The sequence below is a fragment of the Mobula hypostoma genome, chromosome 13, assembly GCF_963921235.1.
Source record: "Mobula hypostoma chromosome 13, sMobHyp1.1, whole genome shotgun sequence".
Taxonomy (NCBI): Eukaryota; Metazoa; Chordata; class Chondrichthyes; order Myliobatiformes; family Myliobatidae; genus Mobula; species Mobula hypostoma.
In genome coordinates this window covers 86,406,710-86,420,020 of record NC_086109.1, presented here as the reverse complement: position 1 = coordinate 86,420,020, position 13,311 = coordinate 86,406,710, and the positions used below count along the sequence as shown (strand labels likewise).

Here is a 13,311-nt window from a genome sequence, read left to right as displayed (position 1 = left end):
TTCATCACTCTCTGGCTAAAAAAATGTCTCATTTATAATGCTGTTTATCAGAAATCTATATAATATACAGTTCTGTATTAAAACCTGGTATGGGCTTTTCATTGCCCTTAGTTAATCACAGTAATTCTGTGTAAACCTATGAGGGTGTAATTAACGTCTCCAATGCTGATCCAGTAGGTAATCTGTGTGTTGGAATGGGTTGATCATGTTAAAACAAACACGTTTGAGCTGATTCGTGGAACTTGAATTTGTCTTTGCTGAGACTCCAGTGCAGTGCTGAAAAAGTGCTGCGTTGTCAGAGGTGCTGATTTTGGACCCAATCTCTCCTCTTCACCCTGCCTTACTAGTTGGCTGTGCTGGCAGCTACGATTGCCACCTCTTAATTTTAAAAACATCACGTCCAAAACTGGTTCGGGTGTTCAGTGAACCTTTCCCTTGTACTTCCCGCAGAAATCTCTGGATTTTTGTCTCCAAGTTCACTGAGTTTGATGCCCGGAAGTTGCACAAGCTGTACAAGTTGGCACAGAAAAGGCGGTCCCAGGAAGAGGTAAAGGTATTCTGGATATGTACTCACTTACTCCTTCCTCCGCACTGGTCGTGTGTGCTGCTCTTGGAAGCAGAGAGGGTTTGGGGGAGATGGTTTGGCTAAAGGGCTGAAGAAGATGGAATCTGATGGGAGAGGAGGGTGGACCATGGGAGAAAGGGAAGGAGGAGGAGCACCAGAGGGAGGTGATCTGCGGATGAGGAGAAGAGGTAAGGGGGAGCCAGAATGGGGAATGGAAGGGGGGAGAAGTTACTGCACATACTGAGCTCCTCCAGCATTTTGTGTGTGTGTTACTGTGGATTTCCAGCATCTGCAGAATCTCATGGTTTTTTTTTGGTTTTTTTATCCCTGGAACTGCTAGGTATGTCTGGGAAGCTTTGATTCCAGGACAACAGAGCCCCTCCGGTGTTTAGCTCCTGACTCGGGCTCTCTGACTCCGCTCTAACATTCCTGAATGTTCTGCTTCCCCTCAGGAGGAACAGAAGAAGAAAGAGAATAATTCCGAGAACAGGCGGCAGTTCAAGCCAGAGCCGTCGGGATCGAGCCGGGACTCCATGAGCTCACAGTCACACATGCAGCACGGGCCTCATGGTCCACAGCTGCTCCCCCCGCACCACCAACAGCAGCTGCACCCCCACCACCGAGACCTCTACACTCAGCTCAGCAAGAGGCCTTTCAACAACACAGGTAAGGTCACAGTGAGATTCACCACCATGATAAAGCACCAAGTCCGAGCTAACCATCGAACACCCATTGTTCCTGCGGCTGGCCTAGTGTGGTTGGATACACTGGGCTTGGCTTAGCTGTCACCTTAAGACCTGCAGTCACGATACCTGCGGGCCAGTGCAGAGGGTTGAGTACCATAACATGTATAATATTGGTCTATCATAAAGGCCTGTACATGAGAGTTAAAATCCCAGGACAGCTGAAGAATTTTGGATTCAAGTACAAACGCTTGTACTTTAATTAAATTTGGGATAAAGAGCTCATGTTGTTAAAGGTGAAATTGCCAGGTTAAAGTATCTTCAGTCTACTTAGAGATACAGCACAGTAACAGGGTCTTCTGACCCAACAAGTCCACCCCCCCCACCCCCAATTACACCCATACGACCAATTAGCCTACTAACCTGTGCTGTACAGCTTTGGAATATGGGAGGAAACCAGAGCACCCGGAGGAAACTCAGTTACAGTGAGAACATACAAACTCAACACAGACAACAGCGTAAATTAAACCCAAGTCCTTGGCAGTGTAATGGCATATTACTAACTCATATGTTACCAGTCCTCACTCAGCCTGACCTGTAGGATTGCCCCACTCTGCAGGAGACATACATATCTGAAAGGACAATGGTCTATATCTTCTGACATTGGTCCCCGATGCCAGTTTTCCCAAAAGCACAGAGATGGGTCTGTGAATCTCAAGGGATACCATTGGATTGGCCAGTTGACCCCAATGACGTGTGCTTTGTAGCTAGTGAATGAAGACACAAGGTAAGGACGCAGTCCCCCTTCTGACCACCTGGGTTGAGGTTTTCCCTTCTCCGTAGTTCACTCAGCTTTCAACCTAGTTTTTACTCTAGGTGCCTCCACATTCAATAGACAATAGACAATAGGTGCAGGAGTAGGCTATTCGGCCCTTCGAGCCAGCACCGCCATTCACTGTGATTATGGCTGATCATCCACAATCAGTATCCAATTCCTGCCTTATCCCCATAACCTTTGATTCCACTATCTTTAAGAGCTCTATCCATCTCTTTCTTGAAAGCATCCAGAGACTTGGCCTCCACAGCTGAGCATTCCATATATCCACCACTCTCTGGGTGAAAAAGTTTTCCCTCAACTCCGTTCTAAATGGCCTACCCCTAATTCTTAAACTGTGGCCTCTGGTTCTGGACTCACCCATCAGTGGGAACATGCTTCCCGTTGATCATTGTCCATTATTTCTTGCATCTTCAATGTAATGCCATCATGTGCCACATCAGCCCCGTTCTTTTTGGCATTCCAAAGAAACTATTCCCTGCCTTTTCTGTCCCATCTCCACCAACATCTTCACAAGAGAAACACTTCAGTTCAATGCACAGGATTAACCCTGGGTCCCATATCCCTGTCCATTTGATTTTGTGTCCCACTCCCACTCCCATTCTGACCACCTCCATTGTTGCCATGAACCAATCCTAGGGCAAGTGTGAGGAGCTGCACCTCACCTTATGTTCAGGTGTACGCACGTTGTAGGACTCCATCTCAAATTCTTCACTGTCGAGTAGTGTCCTTTCTTCCTGTATGTATCACCACTGACCATTTCTGCTTCTCATCTTGATTCAGTTTTTCTTTTACTGTCTATACACTCTGGCCTACCCAGCACATACTATTAATGCTATTGGCAATGTTAACATGGCTACTAACAATGCAGTACAGAAACAAGTACAGTCTGACCTTAACTGCAGCTTCGTTTTCTCACTGGGTCTCACTCTATCACCGATATTTCCTCCGTTCTCCCCGTCCCAACCCCACCTTCTCTCCCATTGAAAACGTAACTATTTCTGTTCCCCTTCCCACAGATACTGGCCAACCTGTGGAGTGTTTCCAGCGTTTCTGTTGCTGATTTCCTGTGCCTGCACTTTTTTATGTTTCATGTAAATAGCTTGTGCAGCCTTGAATGTGGACTGTAAGAGGAGCACAATAAGGCCGTTCACACCATTGAGTTTGCTCCACTATTCAATACTGGCTGATTTAATTTTTCTCAAGCCAGTCTCATCCCCTTAAATGCCTTAACAATGGAGAACCTATCAATCTCTGCTTTAAATACACCCAATGACTTGGCCTCTACTGGCCTCTGTGGTAACAAATTCCACAGGTTTACCACCCTCTGGCTGAAGAAATACCCGCTCATCTCTGTTTAAAGGAGATGTCCTTCCATTCTGAGGCTGTGCCTTCTGGTCTGAGGTTCTCCCACCAGAGGAGACATCTCTCCATGTCCACTCTATCCAGACATTTCAATTTCAATGAGATCATCTCATCCTTTTCATCTCTAGTGAGTACAGACTCAGAGTTATTGAAAGCTCCTCGTAGATTAGTAATGCTATTGCTGTGTAAGTCTGCAGAAGGATCCTGTAGACTGTAGGCAGCTTGTTCTGTGGCCTTGCCTGTTCTGCACAAGGCCTGCCAAAGCCCGATCCACTGAAGTCCCGGCTCTCCTTTGCTTCCTGTAGATCGGGGAGACCGGCAGAGGGATCGGATGTACAACTACAGCAACCAGCACTGGGTAGCAGACCGGCACCACCCCTACGACCAGCACAGGTACAAGGACCATCACTTTGGCGATCGGAGGCCTCGCGGAGACCCCCACAGGAATTCCGGCAACTACCGGCCAAACAACATCCACCGCAAGAGACCATACAACCAGTACGGCAGCGAGCGCGACCACCGAGGTCATCGAGATTATTACGACAGGTGAACCTCCTTGCTCACTTGGTACTGATGGGTACATACATGAGGATCACATAGTTGTAAGTGATAGGAGCAGAATTAGTCCATTCAGCCTGTCGACTCTATTGCTATTCAATCATGGCTTATTCGATGGAATTCTCTTGGCTTCCCTCTTCCTAACCTTTGATCCCTCCCTTCAGTGAAAGACCACCAGGGTTCTGATGAGAATTTAGGGTCTGCTGGGACTGGTCAAGCACATTTAGCTATCTGTGGCTTAGCCGGGGTGGGGGTGGGGGCGGTGGAATCACCTCGGACAGATGTTCAGGGAGGTTACACACCAGGGAGCTCAGGGGAGCTTCTGGCCAGGTGATTACCAGCTTAGTGGGGCAGTACTGGACAAGCATGAGGGTACCACGCCTGGAAACTGCCCTCAAAGCCTGACTCTGAAATAAATAGCCGATCTTTCACCGTCACTGGGTCAGAATCCTCTGTCCTTTGGAACATTTTAGGGAGACCCACACGCCAAGGGCATGATTGAATGGCAGTGGAGTAGATGGGCTGAATGTAACATTTCAAGAGAGCTGCTCATCCCCCACCTTCTCACGGGGAGTTAGTGATAAACAGTTAGGTACTGGCTCAGCCTGTAGAGCTCAGGTCCCCCAAATGAGTAGGTAAAAGAACGATGATGCTAATGGCAGTATGGCTGTGCGGAACACTGGGCTGGACTTGGCCAGGAGCTCACAGGCAGATGCTGGTACCAGACTGGCGCAGAGAAGTGGATTATATTGAGTAGACTTCTGTAGGGAGAGATTTAGCCAGGGCCTGATGAGGGGATGGTAACATTTCAACATTTGTTTCTGAGGTGGTATCTATGGTGGTGGGGTTGGGGGTGGGGGAAGGTTTCACGAAAGGCAGATGTTTGGTGAAGCTGGACAGATGTTCACACAAGGTATCACACCGAGTACTCATGGGATGTGTTTGTCTGCTGTGGATGGATGGGGCTGTACTGATAATTATCCCTATAGATCAGTGGCTCCCAACCTGGGGTCAACATCCCCCCTCCCTCCCCCAGTCTTGGCTTAAGAAGAAGTTGGGAACCCCTTGCTATAGATGGATAAAGGTGGTTGCAACTTTGTGTACATAATACTTGCACCATACTGTTTACCCACACTGCACTTTATTCTGCATCGTTATCGTTATACCTCAGTGCACTGTGCAGTGATGTGATCTGTATGAACAATATGCGGTCACTGTGTTCTTTTACTTCTATTTATTTATTGACACAGCGAGGTGAAGGCCCTTTTGACCCTTCAAGGCCCAGCAATCCCCTAAATTAATCCTAGCCAAATCACAGGGCAATTCACAATCACCAATTAACCTACCCACCGGTAGGTCTTTGGACTGTGGGAATGAACCCACGGGGAGGACGTACAATCTCCTTACAGGCAGTGGCGGGAATTGAACCCCGATCACCTGTACTGTAAAGAGTTGTGCTAACCACTACGCTACCGTGGTACATGAGAATAATTCCAGGTTCAAGTTTGATGAGTTAACACAGGTTGTTAAGATTATGTCCTCAGATGGTAAAGTGGGTACACCAGGCGAGATGTTTAGTCAAGTTGAGTTCATAATCACATGTACATGTATAATGAAAAGCTTTCTTGTAGCAGCATTACATACATAGATAGTGACATCACACACAGTACTGTATAAATTCTACACAATTATGCAGGACAGTGAAGAGAGAGGTAAAACTGTGCAGAAACACCACCTGATTGCAAAAACAACACAAAATCCATGGTGGTGTAAGATTTGATTGATAGTGTTCTGTTGCTGAGGTAGGGTAAGGGTTACACAGGCCAGTTCAAGAACCTGATGATTTGGAAAATTCTCTGTAGCATTTAATGTTTTTGGAAAATGAATGTTTGGAAATCTAAAATTGCTGTTTTCTACTGATACACTAATCCAGAGGACAAAAAATAAGCATCTAAAACAAAATTTCTATATTAAAAAAATCTAGGGTGCCTGAGCCTTTGCACAGTACTGTACATTACTAGAAAGATGGCATTGATGGACTTGTGGTTAACCAGGTTACCCCAGTCTTTTCCATCAGCACACTGCTTTAGTGCAAAATTACCAAACATCAGACCTTCACGGTTTTCCTAAACTCTGACTGTGGAGACACAGGAGTGGGATTTGGCCATTCGATCCATCCAGTCTGCTCTGCCATTGCATCATGGCTGATTTATTATCCCTCTCCACTCCATTCTCCTGCCTTCTCCTTAACCTTCGATTGTTAAGATTACTCTTCCGATGGTAAATTTGCAATGGGTACAACGTGTGGAGATGTTTGTAAACTTGTACTGCAAGTGAAGTGGAGTTTTATTATCATATGTGCAAGTATGGTGAGGCTATCAACCTCCGCTTTAAATATACCCAATGACTCACCACCCTCTGCCTGTAGAAATGCACTCTCATCTGTTCTAAAGAGACATCCCTTTATTCTGAGGCTGTGCCCTTTGGTCCTAGACTGACCCACTATAGGAAACATCCTCTCCATGTCCACTTTATCTGGACTTTTCAATATTTGATACGTTTCAATGATATTCTCCCCCCCCCCATTCTTTTAAACTCCAGTGAGCTTAGCTGTGTGGCTATACACAGCTCCAGCATCTAATTCAAGTTTGCTGATGACACCACTGTTGTGGGCCACATTAAAGGTGGTGATGAATCAGCATGCAGGAGGGAGGTTGAAAATTTGGCTGAGTGGTGTCATAACAATAATCTCACTCAGTGTCAGCAAGACCAGGGAACTGATTGTCGACTTCAGGAGAGGGAAACCAGAGGTCCATGAGCCAGACATCATCAGAGGTGGGAAAGGATCAGTAACCTTAAATTTCTGAGTGTTACTATCTCAGAGGACCTGTCCTGAACCCATCATATAAATATAATTGCAAAGAAATTCACGTTGAACTCTTGAATCCAGGCCCAGAGCCATCAAACACTCCTCATACATTAACCCTTTCATTCCCAGAATTATTCTTGTGAACCTCCTCTGGATCCTCCCCCATGCTAGCACATACCTTTCTTGGACTGGAGCCCCAAGTGACTGCTGCCATGTTAACACTGTAATGTGAAACTGGGTACAATTTGCTTGAACCAGCTGAGCCTCTGTTTGTCGTTCCAGGCGTCATCAGGACATGAAGCGCCGCAGGTCAGACGAGTTCAGACCTCAGGACCACCACAACCTAGGGCACCAACCAGACTTCCGTCGACTGCCTGATCACAGGGGACCCGGACCCTACCACAGCCAAGGACCTTCCGAACACTATAGACCATTTCACATTGAAAAGCCAATGGAGCACAAGGTGCCTGCGCCAGACCATCGCTCACCCCTCTCCCAGAAATCACCCCATGATTCGAGATCCCCCCATGAGCATCGGTCCCCTCTGGACCGCTCGCTGGAGCACAAGAACACTCCCGACTACAACTGGAATGTGAGGAAAACGTAGAGTCAGTTCTGAGGGAAACTGCTGCAAGTTCTCTGTGTCTTGTTTGAATAGAACCCTCACATTATCCTTTTCCACACACACACACACACACACACACGCACATACACACACACACACACACTCTCTCTCTCTCTCTCTCTCACACACACACACACACACACACACACACACACACACACACACAACCAAGGAGAGACTACTGTGATACCAATGGCAGAGCGAATGTGAAAAATTCGGGTACAATGGGAGAGGTTTCTGCTGCTTGAACAGAGGGATGTTTGCAATTTGGACAAAGACTTGGGTCAGCATCGGTGCAGAATTTGCCCTGGCTCACTCTGGAATCTTGACCAGCCTGGGAGGAAAGGAAAAATCGACCTTTGGGAGATGGCAACTCTTGTGTTACAGGCAATGATTCTATTGTTCTGTTTTTTAAAAAAAAGAACCCTCGAGCAGGCGATCAGCAGAGAGTGTATTTCATAAGGAAAATGTCCTATCTCCTGTCAACTTTGTCTGCTTAAACGACTTCTCTGTTTTACTTTAAATGTGCGTGACAAATGCTCTCTGTGCTCAGTGGTGTTGGGCAGGCCCGTCCTTCTCCTGAACAGATTTCCAAAAAATCACGGTGGTGGGGGTTGGTGGGGAGGGGGCAGGTCTCTGCTCAATGTCGTCAGCAGTACTGGTGTCAAGGTGGAGGGAGCGGTGTGGTGTGCACGACTCCATCTGTCTGGCACTCCCGTAACTTGCTGAAGGAATACCAAAAAGAAAAAGGGAGAGGGGAGAGCAGCAAGTTCTTAAATTCTTCCGTAGACGAGGCTTTTGTGCCTCTTTAGAACAGAAAGCAGTGTGGGCAGGACTATCAGCACTTTGTATTCGGTTGGAATGTACCTTTTTCTGACGCTTCAACCTGTCTTTAGAATGTAGTGTCTTTATTTGCAACAAAGAAGTATTAGGATATTGCCTACTCAAGAATCAAAAGATTAGTACCTTGATTCTAACAGTCTTCAATTCCCACAATATTGAAGTCTTGTGCCGCAGTCTCTCACAACGTAAGCACTTTGTTCAATTCGCTTTTCTCTTCATGCTGCCTGTTCCGAGGCGCCTCGGTTTGTGTGGATCACTTTAATCCTCACTGTAAAATAACTTATTTTTTTACTACTTCGTTCTGACCTGTGTTTGATAGGAGGGGTTTAAAGAAATAACATACTTTTTTTCTAGTTAGGAAAAGACTGAGCAGGTGAAAAAGATTTGATTTACCAGAGCAGAATGGTAGGTTGCTCTGAGAAATATTCTCAAAGTGACTGACTGTGCCATACAATGTAGAGATTGTCAGTGTTGAAGCTCCAGTGTGTCTCTGCATTTCTGGACCCAGGACTCTCCTGAACGTTGTTCCTTTTTTTTAAGTTGTTTCCAGTCAAGGAGAAAATGAAGCTTTGTCTCCTTATGTGCCCTGTAATTCACCTTCACCCTTCCCCACCAACATGGCTGCTTTCACGTATTCACGCCGGTCACAAGTTCACTCACAGCCGACAACACAACTGCACATGCCCATCAACGGTTACGGCTGAGAGAACATTCTTCATAACAGACCAATCCAATTTAACTTCTTGGCTGGGGTGGGGAGTGAGAAGGAGCAATTTGAGGGAGCTTCTGAACATCGTCATGTTTAGTTTCTTCCAAAAAAAAGTGAACTCCTGGAAGCACGTTTCCGTTCAGTAGGGAGAGGAACGTTTCAGGTCAGGGGCTCCAGCTCTGGGGAACATAAAAGAAGCAGGCATTAAGTGATGGGGAGAACAAAGTGAATGTCTGTGATAGGGTAAGGTGGTCATGGTAATGGTTACTTTGTGAACAAGACTGGCCAAAGGAATGGTATAACCACACATGGGGACAAGGATAGGATGAACATAGAACACAGTACAGGCCCTTCGGCCCATTATGTTGTGCCTACCTCTTAACCTACGCTAAGATCAATCTAACCCTTCCCTCCTACATAGCCCTCTATTTTTTCTATCTCCAAGTGCTTATCTAATACCTCTAATGTATCTGCTTCTACCACCAGCACTGGCAGGGAGTTCCACATACCCACCACGCTCTGTAAAATAAAAACTTAACTCTGACATATCCCCTATACTTTACTGCAAACACCTTAAAATTATGCTCCCTCATAACAGCCATTTCCGCCCTAGGAAAAAGTCTCTGGCTATCCCCTCAATCTAAGCCTCTTATCATCATGTACACCTCTGTCAGGTTACCTCTCATCCTCCTCCACTTCAAAGAAAAAAGCCCTAGCTCACTCGACCTTTCCTCATACGACATGCTTTCTAACTCAGGCAATATCCTGGTAAACTTTCTCTGCACCCCCTCTGAAGCTTCCTCATCCTTCCTGGTGACCAGAACTGAACACATTTTGCAAGTGTGGTCTAACCAGAGTTGTACAGAGCTGCAACATATCTCACAGCTCTTCAACTCATTCCTCCCCGACTAATGAGGACCAACACACCACATGCTGCCTTAACAGCCCTATCAATTTGCACAGCAACTTTGGGGGATCTATAGCCCTGAACCCCAAGATCCCTCTGTTGGTCCACAATGGTTACCTGAAGTTATGGAATTCAGTGTTAGGTGACTAGGCAGCAACATTCCCAATCAGGAGAGATGGTGATTTCCCTCTAGTCAGCCTTCAATCACAGGTTTGCACTCTGCAGGTTATAATGCTTTTATTTTCTTTTGTGTTCTGATGCAAAGTTTTGGTCCGAAATATAGATTGTTTCACTCCTGACCTGCTGACTGTTTCTGTTCTCTGCTGCTTTTCCCCCCGATTTGGAAGTTACTTTTTCATTCTAGCTGCAGTCGGCTTTCTTTCAAGTCCATTGAGCTGAATAAATTATTTCTTACCTGTATATTGTTTGGGCACTAATGCACTAACAGGTTCTGGAACCTTAATTTATCGCTCTCATTTCATGTTTAAGACCATAAGATATAGGAGCAGAATTAGGCCATTTGGCCCATTGAGTCTGCTCCACCTTCTTATTATACATTATTCCTGTTAGCCCCAATTTCCAGCATTCTCTCCCTATCCCTTCATGCCCTTACCAATTAAAAGTCTATCAACCTTTGCCTTAAATATTCGTAAAGACTTGGCCTCTACAGCTGCCTGCGGCAAAAAATTCCACAGATTCACCACTCTGGCTAGAGAAGTTTCGCCCTCATGCCCGTTCTAAAAGGACACCCTTCTATTCTACTCCACCACCATCCCTAGGTGGTAACTCTCAACCTGCTCCCATTTCCTTGACTGGTGAAGTCCACACAACAGGGACAGACAGCTCAAATGGCAGTGAAAAAGTGTTAGTTAAGCAATACAATCCCTTCCCCCAGTTCTCGCTGTGAACATAACAGTACCTCCTCCCCGGACTGAGTGGAATTATAAACTTTTTTAAGGAGTGCACAGCTGATGAATGCTAACTGTGATCTGGTCTGATTGTCCCCAAAGTTGAGCTTTGATGGTGAACCTAGCAGTGGTTGGCTCGGTAGGTAACTGGAGGAGATCGAGTACACACACTACCTTATTCCTCACTGACTTTCATTTCATACGATTGCTACTTAGCCTTGTGTATTCTGCTGCTAACCGTACCGTCCTGCAACTGTGGGGGAGAGGTCCTGACAGTGTTAGCTGTTGAATGGCCGGTGTCAATTAAACTGCACTACGCCGTTGGTTCATGTAACATCACTTCAGTACCATAGTAACAGTTGGTTTAAAATATTCAGGAAGCAGTAAGGATTAAATTTAATGTTTGCATACTCCCAAGTCTGAAGGAATGATGGTCGCAAGACTCCGTGTTTCTGCACCGCCGTTCCAGACGTAGCCTCTAAACCTTCATCCAGTGCTTGAGCCTGACACATTCACTTGGAACTTGCTCGTCCCTGTGTTACCACTCTGCGTGTTAGAAGTTGTGCCCGCGGGCTGAGGTGACCCATGGACCTTGCCCGACATGTTACTTAGAACGTAGCTGGCCCGCGTGGTGTCACAGCACTGGTGTCCACACGTGATCCTCGGCATAGTAAGCAGTTTTTTTCAGTTCTAGGGCAACCAGACACACCTTGCTGGGATTTGGAGGGGTTAACAGTTCCGTGCCTGTGCTGTAAGTGCAGTGAACTTTGCGATAATTCCTATATTAAGTCACACAACCCCACACTATCAAGGAGGAAGTGAATGGTGAGTGCAGAAATATCTATGGTGTCAAAGGCACAGAAACAAGGGGGGACTGAGCCCCATGGTCTAAACTGGTGATGTCTGCTACTTCAGCCCAGAATAAGCCACATGTCCAGTAAGGGAGTTAATGCAAACCAAGGTGTTAATGTGAAATCTGTCTGGAATGGGTGTGTGAGGACTAAAGGTTGGATTGGTTTGTTTCACGACACTTTCAACTGTAAATTTGCTATTTTCTCGATGCACAATTGCGATCAAACTGTATGTAAGGAGACCAAGGAGCTGGGTGGGTGAGGTTCATGCATGGGGAGGTGTGTGGGATTTTATGGTCATAAGCAGTTGTATCCACTGAGGAACGAGCAGTGCCAGCTCAGAGTTGTGATTCGCATCTTCGCTGACGAGGGAAAAACATCCCAGTGGTAACTTGCGTGAAAGGTGTCCTGGAGCCCCAAAATCATGCTCCGGGTAAGGCAGTGACTGTCCTTCGCTGGGATAAGTTGTTCTGTGAGGAATTTGTAACAATAAATGGGAGCTACTGTGCTAATGAGAAGTGATGGAGATTGGGAACTAGGTGAAGAGCCCTTTCAAAGTGTCTTCTGAAGAAAACTGAAATTGACCACTTAAAACTGATTTGTTTTGCCCTGGTGTAGAATGCTATATGTAGGGTGAACATAAACAAGTGCAACTGTTTATTGCTGACGGTTCTGCAATGTGCAGTTGGTATGAGTGCTCTAAATCTTCCATATGACAGTATTGGGCTGCTGTTACCTTCCAATGCTGCCTCTGTATCAGACACAATGTGAAGCAATTAGAAGAATATATTACCCTGTTTTACATTTTTAAGGACATTTTTTTAGTCACAACTCCTAGACAATTATAATGATGGAGATGTCTATGGAATGGAAGAGGATGAAAAAAAAGAAATCAGCTGCCAAGCCCCATGTATTTTGTTTTGCTGAAATGGTCGGTACAGTTTCTGTAAAAACTTATGTGGACTTTTTAAATGACTTTAAAGAAAAGTAAATATTAATTTATATTTGTGAAAAGGCCACTGTTAGTGCATTTTGATGTAAATACTTTGTTTATAGTACGTATTAAATTTTCCTACACCTTAACTGTCTGCAGCGTAATTATTACGGAGGGGTTACAATTTGATGGTGCTGCATGGCACGGTACATTCTGTGATCAGGCTGACAATGAAGTATTAGAACCAGAATCAGGTTTTAATATCACTGGCATATGTCATGAAATCTGTTTTTGTGGTAGCAGTACAGTGCAATACACAAAAACACTGAATTACAGTAAATATATGTAATGCTCAGTTATATTGGCTCGTATATGTCTAGGGGAAATCTGCCTGAACGCTTCCCACGGAGTCGGTTGCTGTACTACTGCCGCCCGAATCAATCCCAAACATAAATCATCAGCCAGCACAGACAGTGCATTTTACCAAGTACACTTTATAGATATTACTAAGTCCTTGAAATTAATATAAATTTGATACAGAAAAGAAATTAATGGAAAAAAAGGCGCCAGACTTATCAAAGTCCAAGTTCTTTGTGCACAACCGTTGGAGCTCAATAAATTCCTGACAACCACCTGGATCCTGTGGACTCACGGCTCAG

General features: G+C 45.5%; 1 protein-coding gene across 6 annotated transcripts in view; it reads left to right on the top strand.

Moving 5' to 3' along the window:
* chd2 (chromodomain helicase DNA binding protein 2) overlaps positions 1–12,789 on the top strand; it is a 132,250-nt gene extending 119,461 nt beyond the window's left edge. For 4 of the 6 annotated variants that reach the window (XM_063066115.1, XM_063066111.1, XM_063066113.1 and 1 more), the window contains 4 exons: positions 451–553; positions 1,018–1,231; positions 3,754–3,994; positions 7,158–12,789. In XM_063066115.1, coding sequence (XP_062922185.1) covers positions 451–553; positions 1,018–1,231; positions 3,754–3,994; positions 7,158–7,482 — 883 coding nt within the window. In that variant the 3' untranslated portion in view covers positions 7,483–12,789. The remainder of the gene's footprint in view (positions 1–450; positions 554–1,017; positions 1,232–3,753; positions 3,995–7,157) is intronic. The other 2 variants (XM_063066114.1, XM_063066112.1) reach the window with 1 other exon arrangement.
* The last annotated feature ends 522 nt before the right edge of the window (positions 12,790–13,311 follow it).